Genomic DNA, 24,578 nt, shown 5'->3' on the forward strand with positions numbered 1-24,578 from the left:
CCCCACACGGAACATTCTCGATTAACAGTCACATGAAATTTACGTCAGATTTATACAGATTTATGAGACACATCCGTAAAAGTGTTGGTTTCAAAAGTAATTGTAAGCAACAATTCCATTTATTTCCTGTTTAAAAACGGTTACATATTGTAACCGCTTTTGCGGTCTTATTTCATATAGATCTAGAATCTATGCCGGCATAAATATAATTTGTTTTAAGATGGCGGCCTATGTTGGATGACACGGGTAAACGTCGCGTGGCCATGACTTACACTATACCCCCGTTCCCCCTCTACAACCCAAAACCCTTAAACATCATCCAAACATCGTATTATATTGACAAAAATAAATTTTATGAAAAAAAAAACAACAATTTTTATGACTCAAAAATATTATAAAGGTATTTTGGCAATCTCCTGGATTAGAGTTTAGACCCCTAAGGCTATGTATATTTCAGAAGTAAAACCTGTATATATAATACACTAAAGAAAACGGAATGAACCTTATACTGTTATATATACTCCTGGTTTAGACCCCGGGGTCTATTCCAGGATATAGCCGATATTTTACTCTACTTTCATTTTGCATATAGAAATATCACTAGCATCTCAATTATCAGCGCATATATAATTATATTCATCAATTTTTCACCAATCTTAACAATCCTGGTGTCAAATCTTAGATAAATAAATACTCTTTAAGAAAATAACATTGGCACCTTCGCTGATTATACGTAGCAAGAAATATTCAATCCCAAACTGTCAAGAAATGAATGAAACTCAGAAGATTTCTGATTGCACTGTACCAAGTTTGTTCAAATAAAAGCCCTTGGGTTGAAATTGGCCCTGTCGGGGGGGGGGGGGGGGGCTATATACAGGTGAGCGACATCAGGGCCATCATGGCCCTCTTTTTATATTAAGCATATTATAACATTGACACATGGTCCTATACTGTATACTGTGGGATTCTAGTTCAGGTCTGTTGCGCATCCACTTCCTGTTTACCCACTTAGTTAAATTTTCGACATTAATGGTCAGTGGAAATTCTCAGCAACTACTTATCAGTCTTTTTATATTTTGAGCATTGACACATGGTCCTTTACTGTATACTATGGGATTCTAGTTTAGGTCTGTTGCTCATCCACTTCCTGTTTACCCACTTAGTTAAATTTTCGACATTAATGGTCAGTGGAAATTTTTTTACATAACATCACAGCATCATGATATTTGGTATACAAATGCAACCCAGCCTTTTCTGTCTTTGACCCATTTTTTACTGAACTGTCCTGAAACATGGTCAGGATGCTTGTCTAGATAATTCCTTAGATGAGTTTGATGGGTCAGGTGAGTCAGATCTACATGTAGGGCCATCTTGGCCCTCTTGTTATGTTTTAGGCAGAATTATATTTTATCATAAACATTTTATTTTTCCATTATCAATTGTTGGTCAATCACCATTATAATGGTCAATCTTTTGAAATATGTAATCAGTTCAGCTGAACTAAACAATAAACAATTGAGCTTAATGTCACTTTTATAATCAGGCCATATGTAAGGACACAGACCAGTCTTGGTGGTGAGCTAGCTTTTCTCCTACAGGGTTTTGTGTGCTTTAAAACGTTATATTTGGTGGCAGCGATAGGATGTAGTCAACTGCAGGACTGGAGTGGCTATACCCAATGACAAGACTTTTCGGAGGAGAAAGTAATGTAATGAAGTTGGTAGAAAGTCATAATACTGATAATGAACATAATAATATCCAAAAACTAAAGTGTGTGAATAAACATAAGGGAATTTTTCCCATATATCAGGACACAGACCACTCTTGTGATGAGCAAATTTTTCACAGACAGGGTTTGGGTGCCCAAAAACGTTACAATAGTATTGCATATTACTATGAGAATCACAATTTAACATAACAAACTTCTATTCTTTCAGATGATGTCACTAACATTGCCGTGGTGCTTATTACTACTACTAGTAGTTGTAACATATAAAGCAACTGCCACAAAAGTGTATGTACCGGAACTTAGTTCCAGGAACTTCGATTATTGCCATGATAAGAGAAAATATTCATGTCCAGACTCTAACAGTGCTCTGGAGTTAAGGACAAAGGCTTGCGGTTTCCAATGTGCAATAGGGACATCCTATGTATGCAAAGATGATAAGAAGGGCAGAGGTGTTTTAGAGTTCTGTGCCGAGCAGGAAGTTTGTGGAATAGGTATGTAAAGTATTACGTAAACAGTGATAATTTACATGTACATTTTGGTCTAGAACTATACAATTTTGGGCTTTATTCAGTCTTCACAAAAAACTTTAAAAAGCACTGGGCATTCGGGCCAGTAAAATTTCAGATCTTACTGGACCTGTTGATTTTTAGCCGGACCAAATACATAGATGTAATAAATTGACGGGTAAACGAAAACTCTTTAGCATGCTTCCCTTGATAATTTTGAAGGAAGCATAATACTTCTTGTATTCTGGGCCATATGTTGACAGCTTTGAAAAATCTAAAGGACCAAATGTTTAGACAAAATTGACTAGAATTGAACATGAACAACGCACTTTGCTTCAAACAAATCACTTTCACACAAAATATTTACTTAACTCAATAATCACAAAATCATAGCTAAATTATAAACAATGGTTTAATTTACAGTGTGGTACGGAAAATATCCAAGAAAAGAAATGGCGGCCTCCATTTCTCAATACTATTTAGACATCTTTCGCTGTATTTTGAACATTTACGACAGAATTGATGGGTTTCATTTGCAAAAAAGGCAAAAAGATCAATCTTTTAGGGAACCCTGCTTCATTATTTTGATGAATTTTTCTTATAATATTTTTTCATGGCCAAAATACTACTGGCCAATCGGACCACCAACCTTGCAATAATCACCAGACCGATGCTAAATTTAGTGGCCTCGGGCCTCGGACTGGCGTTTTTTTCGAAGACTGTTTATTGCATAGTTGGACCAGACTTAACTTCTGATAATTTGTTTTTAAACATTTCATTATCAAAAACTGCATTTGTATTATTGAAAGACCCTTGAAGATGTAACAAAGGTCATTTACCTTCAAGAAAATTATTTTTTGTGAAAGAGGTCATTCTCAAACTTATATGGTTATTGTGCCCCCACTTGGGGGGGATTTACCCTTGTCCATCCATTCTCATGCTGTGTCGCACATAACTCAAAAAGAATTTGACCTAGAGTCATGAAATTTTACAGCAATGTTAGTCAGGATGTGTAGTTGTGCACCTGAGTATTTGCTTGTAGATTTGTTCAGTATTTGTATTTGTTCAGAGTTATTTCCCTTGACTTGGTAAAAATTTGAAATTTTCAACAAGTGTCGCATGTAGCTCAAAAAATATTTGACCTAGAGTCATGAAACTTAATAGGATTGTTGTTTAGCATGTGAAGATGTGCACCTGGGGTTTCTCTTGTGGATTTATTCTGTTTTGCCCTTGACTTAGTAAATGTTTGCAATTTTCAACTTGTGTCGCACATAGTTCAAAAAGTATTTGACCAAGGGTCATAAACATATGGAACAGAATTAATGCATTTATTCCATCTTGCTTTATGATATCGGAACTTACATTATGCTTGCTTCTATACTTCTTTATGACAATGAAAACCTGCGTTTTGCTGAATTCAATCATGCCTTATGATTACTGAATGCACTTTCATGTAATTGCAACCTTGTGTGTTCCCTACTAAACCATCAAACTCACATATTTTAATATGCTATATGTTTAATTGCATCCTTTTTTAAGGACAACGTATTATGTTTGGTGTTTAAGATAACATTCTTTATAACTATATGTAACATGGTAGTTGTATCTTTAATTTGCTATAAATCTGCCACTGATATTGTCGACATATGTCAAAATAAACTATTCATTTTGATCAATAATTGGCGAATTTGATGTGTCTTAGCATTTATATGCTTCAATATATTCACTGATTACAAATATAATGCAATACATGATCACTGCGCATCGACAACAAAGATGACAACGATAGCGATATTATAGTCGCATGTGACAGTACGCACTAAGCAGTTGGCAGTAAGCATAATGCGAGTTGCAATAATTTGTGTTCATATTATGACAGCAGGTGTCGCTTTGTCGGTACATCCCGTTATTTTCCGGATGATCCCGTATTTTGGCACGTGGAGTAAACAAAGTTGCGTCCACTTTATATAGGGGCGTATACAGAACAGTGTTATAGTTGGGGACTGACATGTAAATTTACTGAAAAACAAGAGAACACGATGCGACAGACGAAAAGTGCGTGTTTTTGAAGATTCCGCCAGCATGTGGAAAAAAAAGTTATATATGTCTCTAATAACTCATCCTACAAGTGGCAACTCACCTCTTATACAATTGTTTACACTTCTTTTTGAGCGTGTGTGACAATCTTTTATCAAACTTAAGGTGGCACAATGGTGACATGTGTGTGTTTTTATTTATCTCGTGCGCACGAGATACTGTGTCGTGGCCACGGGTTACTAAGTCGTGGCCACGAGATAGTTAAGTCGTGGGAACGAGATACTATGTTGTGGCCACGAGTTACTAAGTCGTGGCCACGAGATAATTAAGTCGTGGGAACGAGATAACTAAGTCGTGGCCACGAGATAAATAAGTCGTTGGAACAAGTTACTATGTCGTGGCCACGATAAAGTTTAGTCGTGGCCACGAGAAAGTTAATTCGTGCGAACGAGATAAATAACCAATCAAATTACACTATTTATATGAATTTTCCTAACAAGGATGCCCCTACTTCACTTGCCCGTAGTGCCATTTATACAAGTTATTGATTGGTCAAAGATTTAGCGTCATTGTCACCCTGATTTCTGACCAAATTGCCTAAAAATTATTAGGTGTCTTCTACTGATCTTTTTGGGGTTATATAAACTACAGCTTATTCTTTCTAAATCATTCACCTCCCAATAAAATAAACCAGGACTAAGTCCCTCTCAAGTTATGGTATGAACAATGTTAACAGGCCTTTGTACGTACAAAATGACCAATTCTATCATAGAATTGTCCCACCAAAGGGCTATAACTTAGTCAAAATTAATGTCTGATTTATGGGCCTTATGATCCTAAAGACATGTATTAAGTTCAAAGTGAACACTTCAGTATTTTCAAAGATTAATGTTGCACGTAAATCTTTAAACAGAAATTTTCTAAGTTTAAAAAATCATGGTGTATTCTTATTTAATTATCTCGTCTGCACGACTTAGTTATCTCGTTCCCACGACTTAAACGACTTAGTAACTCGTGGCCGTTACATAGTATTTCGTGGCTACGATATAGTATCTCGTTCCCACGACTTAACTATCTCGTGGCCACGACTTAGTAACTCGTGGCCGCGACACAGTATCTCGTGCGCACGAGATAAATAAACACACACACATGCCACTTAGTAACTCGTGGCCACGACTTAGTACAGTACAAACTTGATTTATTTTTTTTGTAAAATAAAATAAATATAATTTGGCTTCACACAAACATTGTGCTTTTAATCCTTTACACTGTAAGTGGGCAGTATGAATATTCATGTATAGTGTTATTACAAAAATATATATGGAAGTTTCTTTTAAAGACAGGCACAACTTTACTTGACCCGTAATAAGGAAAGCAGATTCCTATACATTATGTGTATGTGTTTTTATTTAAATAAAACATATTTAGTAAGAATTTTATAGACTTCAATAAATTTCTGTGATAAAAATATATTACTGAAAGATGTGCATAGTATATCTTTTAGCACAAATGTATGTGAATGTGGTGGTGTGTGCGGGATGTCTGATCTATAATCAGACACACATATGCCCAACATTTATAATTGACTATGCACATGTCACAAAAATAAACAACTTCCTTCTTTCCTTATTATACATGTATATTTTAATGTGTTACATACCTATTCGCCACTATTAGTGACTCTGAGACATTTTATAAGTTAAAAGGCCAATTAATAACTTTTGCTTTTAATGTCCAAGTCATTAGATAAAGACCTTCGCAGTCGCAATACCTGGGCAGGTGCTTAACAACTGGATGACAGCATATGTTTTGATAAGGGAATACACTATGACCACTATTGCATGAAACTTACACGTATATATTCCATCCCAGCTCATCAACGTATCTTTTGGGGTAGGTGCAGCCCTTAAGCCAAGGCCTGAATCCGCCACTGTATATAACTGCCCCATTGAATAACTGTTTACGGGCATATTTTTTCTATTAGACTGTATACATATACATGTATAAAATTATATTGCATAATCCTTACTACTTGTATTTATATTCTTTCCACTGCAATCTATGTATTAAGCGCTTGGTACGTATTTATAGTATTGTCGCCCTCTGTATTTTAACGTATAACCACGATGGCCCTAACGGTATTCCGTAATATATACATGTACGGAAAATTCCGATGATAGGCGAATCATGGAAAAAATCCGTTAACAGAGTTCTCGCCCCTTAACAGTTCACAAATCGCTAGACATTGTTTAAATTGTTTATCATAATGTAAGATGATCAAACATAATCCACAAAGCCTCAGACACCGAGCTTTATTAAGCATAAACACTGAATAATGGATATAAGCGAAAGCTAATAGTAATCACGCCATGCGAGCTGTAAATCAAATAAGTCACATTTTAACAAAATCCATCAGGGAACAAAAAATAGTCAATTTTAAATGACTTCTACATAAAAGTGATACAAGAAAAACTAAACCGTAAATAGTTTGTATAGAGCATGAAGAAAGGTAGCTTATACATAACGGTATATGACGTTAATATTTTAGTATTCCAAATGGCTCGTTCCAGTTTAATAGTTATCACTCAATGAAAGCATTGGTCACTACGAAATGTTTGAATGAAATAATGAAAAATGGAATCCAGAATAATGCAACGTTTAAATATCATAAAGCAAGATGAAATCAATCATAATGCAAGTTCTAATGTCATGTAGCAAGATGGAATTAAGCAAAATGCAAGTTCCAATGTCATTAAGCAAGATGGAATCAAGCAAAATGCAAGTTCCAATGTCATCAAGCAAGATGGACTTAAGCATAATGCAAGTTCCAATGTCATCAAGCAAGATGGACTTAAGCATAATGCAAGTTCCAATGTCATCAAGCAAGATGGACTTAAGCATAATGCAAGTTCCAATGTCATCAAGCAAGAAAGAATAAATGCATTAATTCTGTTCCATATAAACATTAACAGGAATGTTGCTTAGCATGTAAAGTTGTGCACCTTGGGTAGCCCAGAAAATATTTCAATTTGACATAGTGTCAGTAGATTGACAAAACAGTTGAGTATGTGTAGTATGGACACATTTCTAATGTACCCTTCTAACAGGAATGCCGGAAGAAGAAAGTAAAAGTTGTATGCCAGAAGCTTAGAACTTGACCAGTTGCATGGAGATTGTTCTGAGTCTGAACAGTTAACTACCCAATTTTAAGGTTTTCAGTTTATAATATCTTAAATTTATGAAGGAGATATAAAAATTCTGGAATTAGTCTGACAAAAGCATACAGTCAGCATGGTGTTTGTAAGGATTCAATGGAATTATTTGAGGTGTTGTTGAACTTTTTTTCACAGGTAGGGGATGGGACCCTTCAGGTACATTTGAGAAAAATAACAGTATCTTTTGTTAAAAGGAAAGAAAAAATGTATTAGTTGATTAATTTTTAGGGAAGACTGATTTATCATTTTATATTTAAAGAAGTTTCTGTAACCTCATTTATAGGTAAAAAGCACTTTGATGAAATGAAAGTTATTTTTTGTTTGAACTTTTGATTTTACTTCTATATTTAAGGTCTGATGAATAAAGTTTATTTCGATGAGGATCACCAGAAAGTTGTAATAGAGAAAAGTGTTTGCCCAGAAGCGTTTTACCAGCCAGTCAGAGAAAACTGCTACACAGCATGCTCTTATTTTAAACATGAAGATGCAGACCTCATTGAACGTCTGGGAATTAAAGTGTTGTACCCAGGAAACAATACTCATCCAGGCCGTGGGTATTGTGATGTAGAACGTGGGTTTGTGAGTTCCAACTCTAACATGTACACAAGTCTGGCTGAGAATGAGGTTTCTGTCTGTGATAAGTTGGTTGATTTTGAGACACTTTGCCCTAAGGATAAGCGCCTTTTACCAAGTAAGTGTAATGTATGCTTCGGAAGCTTTTCCAATTTTATTATCAATCAAAGCTTATTTTGCTCTTGGAGATAGTGGATGTATAGTAAGGCAAGTCAGCAAATATACACAATTATTGTCAGGATATACTGCTGGCTGCCATACTTAATCACTTTTTAAGCTTCAATTACTGTTCGAAGGATAGGGAGACCTATTGTACTTACCCAGGCGTCGGCGCCATACTTTGGTTATGTTTTTGCATGCAAGTTGGTATCTCAAAAAATCACTGTCTAAGGTCTATAACCTAACTTGGATTTTGACAGAATAGTTGCCTTTTTGAACTTAGAAAATTCTACATTAACTAGGTTTGCATTAAGAGAATAGTCAAGCAAGCTTTCCTCTCGAAAACTCGTGTTGGCCAATGCCTGTTTCCAAGAAAAGATCTAGCTATAATGAACGATGCAAACTAGGCCATCCTTAAAAAAATGTTTGTTTGCAGTAATGCGACTGACTCACAAAATTTGCCCCTACTCAAAATTTTTTTTCATGGTCTGGATAAAAATTTATTTTTTTTGAATCAGGAAATTATGCCTTGTGCTTTGTTTTTGTTCTTTTAAAGGTTAATAGAAGAAATAAAATGTAGGTCTTATTAAATTAGAATTCAGTTATCAATTTATTAATTGTTACCAGATTATCAAAGCATATATTGTCCAGCATTTTGAAATTCCATGTTTATTTGGGAGTACAGTTGAATAAAAAAAAATAAAAATCGACCTACCTACCCACCTTGGAAATTCTGGGTCGGGTTACTGCAAACAAACATTTTTTTAAGGATGGCCCTGTTGTTGGGAGTTGAGCAAAAACTTTTATGTACCCTATTATTCAAACATTTTAAAAGGTATCAACACAAAAGTTGGAAATCATGACAATCACTGTTGTGAGACAAGGGGCGTTATCCTGAAAGCCAATATTTTTAGGGGGTTTTTTTTTTTCATTGCTCTTTTTAACGTAATATAACGTTTTGTACTTTAAGTCGAGTAGTATGAAGAATATTTCATATCTCCTCTCGAGCTAGAATTATTATGTGCTTTAGTAGTCTCTCAGGTCGCCTCTATGAATGGTCATACCATAGAGGAAGTAATCTATGCACAATACATCTATCCGCATCAGTGATTTAAGGCGGATAATTACATAGATATTGATATTCCAGAAACTTGTTCTCTGAGTGGAATGTTTAAATAGAGTGGCTTTTTCTTCTGCAATGATAGCACTGCTTGGTGAGGTAGCCATAAAAAATAGACTATGTATTCGAGCCATATACAAGTACTATCCGTTCTGCCCACAGTAAGCTGGCAAGAAATCTGTTTAGTTGTATTACTATGAATGGTGTATTAACTTTTTCTTTGTAGATAGGCAATGTGGTAATATATGTAAGAAAGGATATGTAGTGGATAAATTGAACTATTTCAAATGCTCAATGGGAACTGGTGATAATAGCAGTACTGTGTAAGTAAATTGGAAATTAAGCTTTTACCCATGAAATTAAATTGCTTATTATTATTTAAAAATGCAGCTGCCCCGCCCCCCACCTCCCACCCCCACCCCTTATGTACCTTATACCAGAAAACGACACATTTTTTCCAATACAAAAATGAAAATAAAACAGCAGTTTTCCCAATTTCCAAAATTACTCTGAAAATTTCTCTCCAAATTGATAAATCAAGTTTATCAAGTGTCTAATTGTTGATTGCTAGCTCAAAGTCCAAGCCAAAGGGCCTGCTCCCAAAGCTAGCATAACAATAACAAGAGTATATTCAGAAGTGATGGTTTTGAAAACATTTGCCTGAAGTACAGCAAAATTTTGGGTAATAAGTATGCCTGCTTTTCATCATAGCTTATTTTTGTTCCCTGTCCTATTGTATTTAGAGCACACCAGGAATCTCTTACCAGCAGGTAACCTGCCAGGCAAAAGTTTTTCTTGTTTCCTGTGCCATTATGGTCCCATTTAAATTGACATTTAGAATCCCTTGATGTGTACCATCAATCCTAATAACAAGTTTTGCGAATGTACCTTTTCATGAAATGGGATTCTTAGCGCTTTCACTATTGTGACTGTCATTTGATGAATTCATCATTAAGTACTTAAATTTTGACTGATTCATGTATACAGAGCAATTTTTGATAATATTACAGGTAAGAAATTACCTTTATATACGACTTACTCATAAAATACAAAATAAATAGAAATAGGTGCTGTGTCAATATCAACTTCCAATACATTCCTGTTTCAGGATATCATCCTTTACCTGAGATGGAATTACTTATTGTGAAATTTAGTTTTAAGTGAATTTATGTACTATGAAGGGTGTATTTAATTTAGATATCATATAAAATATGAAATGGTCTTATTTGGAAAGTAAAAAAAAAGATTGTAGTACTAGTAGTGTTAAGTGAATTTTTTGGACGAAATAAATCAAAATCTAAATTGTGCAGTTCTAAGTGTATTGAAGTAAAAAGTATGCAGCCGTTAAAGGGCCAACTGAGCCTGCAATATTTCCAATTTTGTTGTTTTGGCGTTCTTTAGGGATTCCTTTTCTCTATTTTAATAAATGTGATCATATTTATGAAATGTATTGTAATTTCTGTCAAAGAGCTCGTTTTGAGGCTTTGCCTTTACTTATTGAAACAAGGTTTTAAGGTGAAAATTATGCATTGGAGTGCGAAGGAAAAGCATTTTTGGCACTTTTTATAAATTTGTAAGAGATACAAAAAGGTTCTAACATGTAACATGCTAGTTGTCATACAACATAGTGTTTAATTACTTTCATATTTGTAAATATCTTTCATTTTTTTCTCTCTTTATAGGGTTTAATTAAAATGAAAGTACTGTATTCCTAGAAATGTTCGCGGATACAATATTTTGCGTTTTTCACGTCAGCATTTTCGTGGATACAAACTTTCGCGGATTTGTAGTAACGGCGAATTTCGCGAATATAAAAAAATTTAAAGAGGCTACGTTTTTGATACATGTCCTCGCCTGTTGGATACTTTTAATTCTTTTAATTTTTTTTGACAATACCCATCTATTGACTTGTCGAACACAGACAGTTGTTCCGTGAACACTTTTATCTTATTTACTTACCTTTTTCATTATATGATTAAGTAAGATATAGTCAGACCCATTAGCACTTATTCTCATTTGAATCATAACTGACTTTATCTTCAAAATGTTGATACGTATTTTTTTACTCAGTATCGGACAGTCCCACTGAACATCGCTTTTATTATAACAGCATAACAGCTGCTTATCAGTGTAGCTCTTGATCGCTATTGTAATTTTAACAAAGGATTACACCTACTCCAAGCAAATAAAAACCAAGCCATTCAATGTACACAAACTGTAAATGCTTTTGTTAACGTCTTGACTACTAATAATTGACAATTTATTTTATTCAGGGTCCAAACAGGTATCTATAACATACATACATATTTCTTTACACATTTCTGTAGCACTTTTTGTGTAATTAGATTATAATAAATATTCTGCACATTTATGTTTATATTTGGTTGAAATGTTCACGGATTTGTTATAAGTGACATATTCGCAGCTATAAAGATTCGCGGAATCATGCCTACAGCGAAAAGCGCTAACTTAAAATGCGAATTTTTTTCTAGGAATACTGTAAGCCATGTATTATATTTTTACATTGCTTTGTTAAAGGAGAGAACTACAATGAATTATTGCAGCTCTTGGTCCAATTCCTTTCTGCTTTAAATTGTAAATTATTAACATATTATTATATATCTTGATTAAAAATATGTTTAACTTTTAACTTTAAACCAAATTATGAATGATTGTCATTAATTTAATATATTTCTATTACAGGATAAAAGAAACCACTGCTCATCCAGACCAAAATGTAACTCCGTCTCCTCCAGAAATCTCAAAACATATTAATATCACAAGTCCGTCCACTCCATCAACATCACCTCATCAGAAAGGTTAGTTTTGTTGATTGGCTTATTGGCAATATACATGTGTACTACTCTACTGGCCATTAATGTGGACAAATTATGTCTTGCTTAAGGTTCTTTAGGTGCATCTTGTAAAACTCATTTCTCATTAACCACTATAGAAATTTGCTTATTTATTCATGTCTTTGAGTTTTAAAATTTGAGATGACTATCCATGGCCCAAAACTTTATGTTATGGATTTTAACTGAAATGTGACTGTGTGTGTAACATCATAAATCTGAAACAAAACCACTGAAGGAATTCCCTGAAAACTTGATGCATGTCTTGGGGATCATTATTGGAAGTCACTACACGAGGCCCCCACAACTACTGCCATGACTTTTTTTAGGTCCCCACTCTGGGTGTGGGATTTCGATCTGCACTTGTCTGTGCTTGCATACAGTTGTGTCGGAGTAATTGCCCTTGACTTAGTATAAATTTGCCATCTTCAATTTGTGTTGTGTGTAGCTCAAAAACCTGAACTGGAGTCATGAAACTTTACTGAAATGTTGGTCAGCAACAAGAGTGGGCATGCTATTCACACCTGCATCCACGAGTATCCTAATTGAAATTTTACACATTGAACAAGTGTTATAACAGATACAGCACATTATCAGTATAGATGAAGATTTTTATGACTAGCGAAAAATAGAAAAGTACAATTGGTTGGCAGTGTATGTACATGTATAAAGAGAATATTTAAATAAATTACAATTTTTACGATATCACATTATTATTAGTTGTATAATTTGTTTCTTTTCTAGATTCAAATTTGGTCACTATACTAGTAGCAGTGTTTGTGTCTTCTACAGTTGTGATTGTTTTAGGTAATTTTTTCTAATGTCTATTAGATGATAATTTTTACAATATCTAAATGTATAGCCCCTGTTTCATGTTTAGGATTTTTGCTGGTCCTTATTTTGTTTGGTGGCAATTATAAGCAATGTAATTTAGATATATACTTTGCAATGTCGGAAAGAGGAAAAAATCACATTTTTTTTTTTTGTTCCAGAAGGACTTAAAATTGTGGTAACAACTTGTGCCAGGCAATAAGATCAATTTTTTTAGCTCACCTGTCACAAAGTGACAGGGTGAGCTTTTGTGATCGCTTTTTGTCCGGCGTCTGTAAACTTTTGCTTTAAATGACATCTCCTCATAAACCACTAAGCCAATTTCATCCAAACTTCACAGGAATGTTCCTTTGGTGGTCACCTTTGAAAATTGTTCGAAGAATTTAATTCCATGCAGAACTCTGGTTGCCATGGCAACCAAAAGAAAAAACTTTAAATATCTTCTTTTAAAGAACCCAAAGAGCTAGAGCTTAGAAATTTAGCTTGAAACATCTTCTAATGGGTGTCTACCAAGTTTGTTCAAATAAAAGCCCTGGGGTCAAAATTGGTCCCGCCCCGGGGGTCATTGATTTTCCCTATATGCATATAGTAATAACTTAAAAAATCTTTTTTTAAAGAACCCATAGAGCTAGAGCTAAGATATTTTTTTTCTTGTAATTAACATTTTATTTCCCATATTGTACATATTGAACAGAAATATTTTTTGGTCAATATAATGTATTGGCAATCAATAAACAGTCAAAACTGTGTCCAAACCACCTAAATAATTATTCATTTTCATGACAAAAGCCACCCTAACTAACACTACAGTGCTTAACAGATAGAGGATTCTCTTGATAAAGACCTCTTCTTGTCTATATAGGAAATGTTATATTTCTCTTCCGTGCGACCCTGGTCACAGGCTTGAGCTAAGATATTTAGCATGAAACATGTTCTAATGGATGTCTACCAAGTTTGTTCAAATAAGAGCCCTGGGGTCAAAATTGGTCCCGCCCTGGGGGTCATTGATTTTCCTTATATGTGTGTATAGCAAAAACTTAAAAGATCTTCTTTGAAAACCCAAATAGCTAGAGTTTAGATACTAAGCATGAAACATTTTCTAGTGAGTGTCTACCAAGATTGTTCAAAATAAGCCTTGGGGTCAAAATTGGCCCCGCCCCGGGGGTCATTCATTTTCCTTATATGTGTATAACAAAAACTTAAAAAGTCTTTTTTGAAAAAACTCAAATAGCTAGAGTTTAGATATTAAGCACGAAGCATCTTCTAGTGAGTGTCTACGAAGTTTGTTCAAATAAAAGCCCTGGGGTCAAAATTGGTCCCGCCCCAGGGGACATTGATTTTCCATTTTCCTTATATGTGTATAGCAAAAACTTAAAAATCTTCTTTGAAAAAACCCAAATAGCTAGAGTTTAGATATTAAGCATGAAACATCTTCTAGTAAGTCAAAATTGGCCCCACCCTTGGGGTCATTGATTTTCCTTATATGTGTATAGAAAAAACTTAAAAATCTTCAAAAAAAATCCGAATAACTAGAGTTCAGATATTAAGCATGAAACATTTTCTAGTAAGTTTCTACAAAGATTGTTCAAATAAAAGCCCTTGGGGTTCAAACTGGCCCTGCCCCAGGTGTGTCATTGTTTTTAACTATATGTGTAAAGAAAAACCTTGACCAGCTAGACCTTAGATGTTTAGCATGAAACATCTTCTAATGGGTGTCTACCAAGTTTGTTCAAATAAAAGCCCTGGGGTTTAAACTGGCCCTGATACGGGGGCCTATATACAGGTGAGCGACTTCAGGGCCATCATGGCCCTCTTGTTGAGTATATTTGATAAATCTGATATGGTAATAACTTATTTCATGTATTTTGAAATATTTTAAGTAATTGATAGTTTTGTTTAGGTGGATAATCATTAATTTTTGGTATAGTTTCAGTTTGTTGTATCTGTTGGAGACGTAGAAACTCAAGGAATAGGAGAGGAGGTAGAAATATCTTATTATTATTTCTAATTGTCCATTATAAAATAAGTAACTGTAAAATTGTCCAAATGAGACAGAGATTTTTTATGTACTTATTAACCCTTTATCTCATGAGCATATTGTGAAAAATGGCCGTTTTCCTTGAAAAGCCTCCTGTTACAAATTCAAACTGCTATGAAACTTTGAAAAATGCTTCAAAACTGATGGAATTTGGCACAAATGTTAACCTCTGTAACAGCATGCTCAATCTTAAATTTCCTGTTATCATGGCAACGGGGGAACGTCTCAAAATTGCCAAAAATCACTTTTTTGCATTGTTTTTTTTTCCATCAAAACTGATTTCAAAGTGCTGCAACTTCTCAATGGATAGTGACAGAGTAAAAGGCTTTTCAGCGTTGGTCTGAGGCCATTTTTAGCCTGTCACATGTTCAAAAAAATTTTTGGCGATAAGGGGGACTGCCTCTCCCCTTCAAACTCCCCCAAACAGAAGGGGCACATCCCCATTCTGGCAACCCCTTGATGTACCTTTTCGATTGGGGGCGGCGCCGAAAAAGTGATCACTTTTTGGCCGGGTTGCACATGTGCGAACTCGGGGTATAATATGGTGAATGATGGGCGGCGGGCGGGGAAAATTTTTCGTAACAGTTTTCTCAGCAACTACTTATCACAGCCTCTTGATATTTAGCATACAGCATTGACACATGGTCCCATACTGTGGGATTCAATTTCAGGTCTGTCACTCATCCTTTTTCTGATTACCGACTTAGTTAAATTTTCAACATTAATGGTGAATGGTAGGAAATTTCGTAACAGTGTTTTCATCAACTACTTATCACAGCCTCTTGATATTTGGCATACAGCATTGACACATGGTACCATACTGTGGAATTCGATTTCAGGTCTGTCACTCATCCCCTTCCTGTTTACCGACTTAGTTAAATTTTCAACATTAATGGTGAATGGTAGGAAATTTTCAAAACAGTTTTATCAGCAACTACCTATCACAGCCTCTTGATATTTGGCATACAGCATTGGTCCCATATTGTGGGATTCAGTTCCAGGTCTGTTGCTCATCCATTTCCTGTTTACCGACTTAGTTAAATTTTAGACATAAATGGTCAATGGTAAACATTTTTTTGTAACATCACAGCCTCATGATATTTGGTATACAAATGCAACCTGGCCTTTTCTGTCTTTGACCCATTTTTTCTTAACAACATTTCTCAAACAAAAAACAGTGTTTGGGGTCTAAATAGGGTATTTTTTTGACTGGCCTCAAAAAAGGGGGGGGGGGGTGAGGTTGAAAAGCCATCAAAACCTGTCTGTATGAGGTAAAGGGTTAAACATTTGTACAGATGAGATATATGAGATATATAGTGTGTGTGGGGAGCATTGTCAGTTTGTTCCATTTTGTGTTACATGAAACTTTTTAGTGCTTGAGCTTAAGTCAAACTTTACAGAAATGTTGATCAGCATTTAAAATTGAGCACCTGAGGTTTTGTGTTTGCCCTTGATGAAGTAAAGATTTTCAATTTGTGTCGATATAGCTCAAAAAGTATTTGACTTAGAGTCATGAAACTTTACAGGAATTTTGATCAACATAATTTTTTTATGTAGCTGTGTACATAGGGTTTTGTTTGTGGATTTTTTCAGTATTTGTGGAGTTATTGCCCTTGACTTTCTAAGAATGATTAAATTTTGAAAATGAAAAAGTACATATAGATATAATATGTTTCCTTTTAATAACAATACTTGTGTAAAGTACACATGAATATATAGAGAAATATACAAATCATCACATTATTATCATATTCTATTGCATACTACTTCATGTTCATTGATTTTCATCATGGAAAAATCTTACAACAGGAATAGGTTGTAATTTAGTCTTGCTAAATGATTTAATTGTACATTTGTGAATCTGTTTTATATCAACTAGTCTGTTGTTAATGTATTTCATATTAATTGATAGCAGGACTGTTGACCACATTGTATATATTATTTTTTGGTTAGTTCATAATGTAAGTTGGTATAAGCGTGTGTCTATTTTCTATATCCTCTAGCAACTTGCCTGGCAATACCCAGCCCTAACAATACTTTTTAGCAATCGTTCCTCCATTACTTAATGAATGGGTAAACCTTTTGGAAATGTTTTTTTACTGTTCAAAAAACATGATCAGGTCCATTTGTTTCTACACATTCTTGTCTTCTATAAATTTTAAGACATTGCTTCGAAGTTTAGAATAGTTCTTTATTACCATCACCCCCCACCCCCGTCCTCTCCAGACAATAGAACACAATTCTGGCATTGATTTTGGTAGCATTTTGCCTTTTGTTCTCATTAGTATTGGCATTGAGGTTTTTGCACCAGCCAACTAATTTTCTATACCCTTTAAGTTATTGTCACTTGTTTGTGACCATCATCCTCACTTCTAGTTAAATGGGCATAACTATCTCTCTAAAAAAGAAAAATAGAAATAAATTAAGTTTATTGATACAGTTATGGCATGTGCTCTTAAAGAATTTGTTTTCATTTTGTAATGCTCATATCAGATTATCAGTCGGGATCAAAGAAGAAAGAAGGAAACACACGTTTTAAGAAGATACAGAAAAACTGTAGCTTTACCAAGTACAACACGAAGAATGGGGATATTGTGATCAACATATTAGGTGATAACAAGGATGAAAGTATTACAAGAAAGAGTTCGTCAGCAGATACGGGAGTGTCCACGTCCAATGTATCAGAAATTGAGGTAGCATATCTTTGATTATTCCAACCTTTGTTCTTTTTCTTAGCTCATGTGAAAAACCAACACTTTTGATAATTTTTGAGAAAATATGAATGCTATGTAGTTTGTCAGTGGTTTGTTCATTGTTTCATTGTGTTACAAAAGCCTTATAACTAAACAGGCTTTTATGTAAAGACAATGGTTTATTGTTTTATTTTTCTTTGGCAGAAATACAGTCCCATTCACAAAGCCCAAAAGTTGGGGGGGGGGAGTCATATTTTTTAATGATAATTCATTATTGTAAAGTTGTCAACGTTTACAAAATTATCATTGACTAAAAACATTAGAAACAGAGACATTCCGATTTAACTATGAGACTTCTTAAATAAGGTGTTTGTTATGAATCAAGACATTTTCCAACATATGAATTAACTTATTTCCACATTGAACAGCTATAATTTATCAGTGTGAAATAGGACTATATTCAAAAATAATGGCTCAAATATTTACAATTCAAAAGGTCCCAGTCCTGGAAAAAACTCTTAAAGAACTTTTTGTTGGTATTTATCTTAACTTTATATGAAGTTATATTTGGAGATGACATTAAAGTTCCATTGACATGCAAATCCAGCAAAAAAAAGTTTACATTTTGCCGTAATTCCTTTCACTTTAATAAAATTTATTATGCTCCCCGAAAAATTTTGGGGGGAGCATATAGTCGGTGCCTTGTCTGTCTGTTTATCCGTCCGTTGTCTTGTCCGGAGCATAACTTGAAATTCCTTGGAGATAATTTGTTGAAACTTCATACAGTGGTAGAGGGCATTGAGGGGGAGTGCAGTGTCAAAGAACCATAACTCTATTTTGCTCGGTTTTTGAATTATCTCCCCTTATAGAAAAATCTTGTCCGGGGCATATCTCGAAAACTATAAGAGATATCAACATGAAACATTGTAGGTGAATAGATCTCAATGGGTAGATGTGCAGTGTATAAGAACAATAACTCTTTTTGTCCTAATTTTGGAGTTATTGCCCTTTGTTAATTTTAACACTTTGCACTTTGTCCGGAACATAACTCTAAAACTATAAGAGATATCAAGATGAAACATTGTAGGTAGATAGATCTCATTGAGTACAGGTGCAGTGCAAAAGAACCATAACTCTGTAAAGCCTCATTTTTGAATTATCTCCCCTTTTAGAAAAATCTTGTCCAGGACATAGCTGTAAAACTATAAGAGATATTAACATGAAACTTTGTAGGTAGATTTATCTCAATGGGTAGATGTGCAGTGCATAATAATCATAACTCTGCCTTGCCTAATTCTTGAGTAATTGCCCTTTATTTATTTTTACTTTTTGGAGTTGTCCGGGACATAACTTGGAAATCATAAAAGATATCATCAAGAAACTTTGTAGGTTGATAGATCACATTGATTATAAGTGCAGTGCAAAGAAGAGTAACTCTGCCTTGCCTAATTTTGGAATTATTGCACTTTGAACTTTTTCCAGGGACATAACTCTGAAACTACAAGAGGTGTACTTTCCAGTGTCCAAAACCTATTGGGGGAGCATCACCCGGCTCAAACTGGGCTCTTGTTTTTTAATTTGCATAAATGATGAACAATTTGCATTCTCAAAAATTAAAAAAAACACCATTAACACTAATACACTAAAAAACATTTCTTTTGTTTAAAAGATCTAAAATTATGGGGGGAAAAAACAACATTAATTAACATAGTTACATCCACAAGATGCATTTTTAATCAGGTTAGTTTGTTCCATTGACTTAAAATACAACTGAATGAAATGATTCTTTTACAGTTAGATCAAGAACTGGATCGAGGCTCAATTGAATCTGGTTACAGGACAGTACACAGTGGCGAGCCGTTACCACAGCAGGTAATTTTGATTATGATTTGATACATAATGTAGCGTTTTATCAATGTTTGAGCATCAAAATGTTATGCAGGGGAGTTAATATTTATGTAGGTTTTTAGACCTTTCAAAAGATGTCAGTCTGTTTGTCAATAGGTTGTCTACTTTCATCCCATGGTTTGTTTGTTTTTGTAATGGATGAGTGAGGCTGAGAACATTTTTTATTTCCTCCGGGCATAAAATAATTGAACCATTCATCCATTTGTACGAGGTAAATGTTAAACGACATGTTGGATTTAGCTTAAAGTCTATGTGTACCAATGGCTTCATAATTTCCACAGTTTTCAATACAAAGTACATTTACATGATATTGCAAAAGTACATAACTGTGCCTTTCTATTACATAACTGTGCCTTTCTATTACATAACTGTGCCTTTCTATTTAGCTCACCTGAGCACAGATGTCAAGGGTGAGCTTTTGGGTCAATTTCCCGTCTGTGCGCTTTTAATTGCATTTAAACTTTTCTTTAAAACAACATCTCCTATTCCAATAGAACAATATTGTTAGAACGAGGCAGGAATGTTCCTGTCATGAAGGTCTTTAAAAATTGTTTAATTAATTCAGTTCAGTGCTTAACTTAATAAACCTATAAAAAACCAAAAAACAAAAGTTAGTTTGTTTGTTAGCTCACCTGTCACAAAGTGACAGGGTGAGCTTTTGTGATCGCTTTTCGTCCGTCCGTCCGTAAACTTTTGCTTTAAATGACATCTCCTCATAAACCACTGAGCCAATTTCATCCAAACTTCACAGGAATGTTCCTTTGGTGATCACCTTTAAAAATTGTTCAAAGAATTTAATTCCATGCAGAACTCTGGTTGCCATGGCAACCGAAAGAAAAATCTTTAAATATCTTCTTTTAAATAACCCTAAGAGCTAGAGCTTAGATATTTGGCATGAAACATCTTCTAATGAGTGTCTACCAAGTTTGTTCAAATAAAAGCCCTGGGGTCAAAATTGGCCCCGCCCCAGGGGGTCATTGATTTTCCCTATATGCATATAGTAAAAACTTTAAAAAATCTTCTTTTAAAGAACCGTAAAAGAGCTAGAGAGCTTTTAGATATTTGGCATGAAACATCTTCTAGTGAGTGTCTACCAAGTTTGTTCAAATAAAAGCCCTGGGGTCAAAATTGGCCCCGCCCCGGGGGATCATTGATTTTCCCTATATGCATATAGTAAAAACTTAAAAAAATCTTCTCTTAAAGAACTGTAAGAGCTAGAGCTTAGATATTTGGCATGAAACATCTTTTGTGAATGTCTACCAAGTTTGTTCAAATAAAAGCCCTGGGGTCAAAATTGGCCCAGCCCCAGGGGGTCATTGATTTTCCCTATATGCATATAGTAAAAACTTAAAAATCTTTTTTTAAAGAACCCAAAGAGCTAGAGCTAAGATATTTAGCATGAAACATCTTCTAATGAGTGTCTACCAAGTTTGTTCAAATAAAAGCCCTGAGGTCAAAATTGGCCCTGCCCCAGGGGGTCATAGATTTTCCCTATATGCATATAGTAAAAACTTAAAAAATCTTCTTTTAAAGAACCCAAAGAGCTAGAGCTAAGATATTTAGCATGAAGCATGTTCTAATGGGTGTCTACCAAGTATGTTCAAATAAAATCCCTGGGGTCAAAACTGGCCCCGCCCCGGGGGTCATTGATTTTCCTTATATGTGTATAGCAAAAACTTCTTTGAAAAAACCCAAATAGCTAGAGTTTAGATATTAAGCATGAAACATTTTTAAGTAAATATCTACAAAGTTTGTTCAAATAAAAGCCCGGGGGTCAAAACTGGCCCTGCCCCAGGGGTGTCATTGTTTTTAACTATATGTGTATAGTAAAAACTTAAAAAATCTTCTTTTAAAAAACCCAATGAGCTAGAACTTAGATGTTTAGCAATTGAAACATCTTTCTTATGGGTGTCTACAAGTCTGTTCAAATAAACAAATAAAAGCCCTTGGGTAAAAATTGGCCCAGGGGGGAGGGGGGGCTATATACAGGTGAGCGACCTCAGGGCCATCATGGCCCTCTTGTAGGGCCATCATGGCCCTCTTGTTTTGGATTTTACGTCGGGATTCGAACCCACAGCGGTGAGGAAGCAAGTGGTTTGAAATCAACGACCTTAACCACTCGGCCACGGACACCCCATAAGAGCTTAGATATTTAGTATGAAACATCTTATAGTGTGTATCTACCAAGTTTGTTCAAATAGTATAAATATCTGGAAAAAAAGGATCTCTCTGAAGCAACAAAAACAGCAAAGTTACATGAAAATTGCAGACATGGTTCATTTGAGTCAGTACACGAGGAATAATGCAAAAGTGTAACATCCCTCAGGCCCCCTAGCACCAGATTGAAAAGCCCTGCAGTCAAAATTAGCCCGCCCCAGGAGGTCATTGAATTGCCTAATAATATTATGTTGATGAAAAAAAAATCTTCTTGTATTACACCTGATATGTTGATGAAAAAATAAATCTTCTTGTATTACATTTTAGAGGTTTTAGCTTAGATATTTGATATGAAACATTGTCCAATGGACCTCTACCAATTTTCTTCAAATTATAGCCCTTGGTTAAAAATTGGCTCCACCCAGAGGTCACTTAGTTTACATAAGACTTGTATAGGAAAATACTTTTTAGGATGATTTCTAGCTCATGATCTTGTCTTGGTCATCTGGGGTCAAAAAATAGGTCACAAAGCCCATATATGCAAACACATTGTAAATACTCTAGAGGTAACATTTTTCAGCCCAGATATCCTGAAAATTGGTCAAAAAGGTTGTTTAGGTGATGTGTAGCTCAAGAGTGAGTATGATTCTACAGGGGTGAAAACCTAAAGTAGGAAAAGCCCTGTTAACACCCAGGAGGTGCTAATTTCATTCCAAATATATTATGGAAAAACCTATTGGCAGGTTACAGTCTAGAGGCAATATTTTTAGCGCAAGTATCTTGGAAATTTGTTTGAAAAGTTGTTGTGTTGTTTCTAGCTCAATATTAATATAGGTCATCTGGGGTCAAAAACTAGACCACAGAGCCCAAATATGGAAATACCTTGTTAACACTATAAATGTAAGGATCACTTGGGGTTAAAAAAACTAGGTAACACAGCCTAAATTTTGCAAAAAAAACGTGTTTACATATGCACTTTTTCAAATACAGATATGAACATTGTGATTTTACATTATAATTGGTTTTCTTTCATAAACAATATAAAATGTTCCTTGTTATTTAGAGCACTTATAAACAGGTAAGTGCTTTATAAGGGCCCAATTGATGGCCCTTTTGGGAGTACTTGTTCAAACATAAGAGCATATGGATTACAAATAATTATGCTGTTATATTTCTGAATATTCCTTTTTTGTATAATAATTATATTGTCAAATTTCTTAATAGTCCACTTTTTTGTATTTCAGTTCATGAAGAAATTGAAATCTCTTGTCAGCACCCATTATACAGATGAGGACATAGAACAGACAATACCTATGCAAATAGTAGATTCAAAATTATAAGTAACAAAAGATAAATTTTTTTTATAACAAATGAAATTTGGATGTCTTTAAGATGTTTACTGCTGCAAGAAGAAATTTTCTCCTACTTTCTTCCTGTTTTTTTTTCTCTCACTTTTACTGTTTCAGCGATACATTGATTTTCTTTGATATTGTTACAACAAAAATGCAGTTTTTTCTCCCTTTTTGATAAGATAAAAAGATGTAAAACATAGATTGAAGATCTTACTTACAAATCTTCAAATAATTTTTGATTCAGTCACAATGTGGTTTAATATTTTATTGTTTGATATACTTTTATTTTCTGCTACGCTAAAGACCCAGCTGGGCTGTTGAAACCTCTTCTTTTCTTTTACTGCACACATTATACTGCTTGGCTGTAACTACGAATTTCATTAGAAGTGAAAAACTCAATAATCTTATTGTGTACTCTGTTTTATGGCAATACTTACAATTATTGAGTTGACAAAGATTAAAGTGACATTATGCTAATTCAAGGGTATTCAGTGAGTGAACAGGTGAAAGTCAAAATAAGTTTTTATATAGCCATAATTCCTTTTAATTTAATAATTTACTGCATATAAACAATAAAACAACCCTGGATCGAAACGGAATTTTTGTAAATATCGCTTAGAACTTACCTGAAACATGAAAGAGTGGGGCAGTCTTTTTATATTATAGGCAGATTTTGAATTTTATCCTAAACATTTTCCAAAATAAACTGTTCGTCAAACACCATTTAAACAGTTAATCTTTTGAAATAAAAAGTCCATTCAGCTCAACTTGACTATGAAAATATGAGCATAATGTCACTTTAATGAAATTTTAAAGATTACATAGATACCTTTAGTATAATTTGAAAAGATAAAATATGTCTTGTTCTTGTGAAGTAGTTTGTCATATCTTGATGTACACGTAATTAAAAGAAAGCTGGAAAAACTTACTTGAAAGAATGATAGCTGATAGTAGGGCAGCATTTTAGTGATGCTGCATGCATCTCTAGCAGTAAAAGTGTGTACCTCTCAACCATGGGAATTATGGTTTTGAACCCTCTGGGGCTCGTAACCTTTTTAAACCTGTATGCTCTATTATTTATAATTGAGCTGAAAAAAATCAGTGATTGCTGAAACAGTAAAAGCTGATACATAAAAAGTGATGTTGACCATTCATATGCTTGTTAGGATTTGAAAATCCACCTCAATTGCATATATAAGTAGTTTTATTGAGATAAAACTCATGTTTTGAGAAAAATGAGAGACAAAAAAAAACTTTAAATTATATTTTAAAAGGTTTTTATTGTTAAAGATGTTGTTTAAGAAATCCAAAGAATTTCAAAAGAAGATTGATTTTGATATCTTTTTAGTTCCTATCCCATCGTTATTTTATTTTTTAAAGGATACACTTTTATTTCATGAATATGTTT

General features: G+C 34.3%; 1 protein-coding gene across 1 annotated transcript; it reads left to right on the forward strand.

Annotated features, from left to right (window-relative positions):
• Nucleotides 1-24,578, forward strand: LOC132756103 (uncharacterized). Its single transcript, XM_060747092.1, has 10 exons — nucleotides 1-102; nucleotides 1,938-2,220; nucleotides 7,840-8,178; nucleotides 9,566-9,662; nucleotides 12,043-12,158; nucleotides 12,936-12,998; nucleotides 14,950-15,003; nucleotides 17,554-17,753; nucleotides 19,548-19,625; nucleotides 23,063-24,578. The coding sequence occupies exons 2-10, from the start codon at nucleotides 1,938-1,940 to the stop codon at nucleotides 23,156-23,158; spliced, it is 1,326 nt and encodes a 441-aa protein (XP_060603075.1). The 5' UTR covers nucleotides 1-102; the 3' UTR covers nucleotides 23,159-24,578.

This window comes from Ruditapes philippinarum, unplaced genomic scaffold (genome assembly GCF_026571515.1).
Source record: "Ruditapes philippinarum isolate M1 unplaced genomic scaffold, ASM2657151v2 ctg5897_1_1_1_1, whole genome shotgun sequence".
Taxonomy (NCBI): domain Eukaryota; kingdom Metazoa; phylum Mollusca; class Bivalvia; order Venerida; family Veneridae; genus Ruditapes; species Ruditapes philippinarum.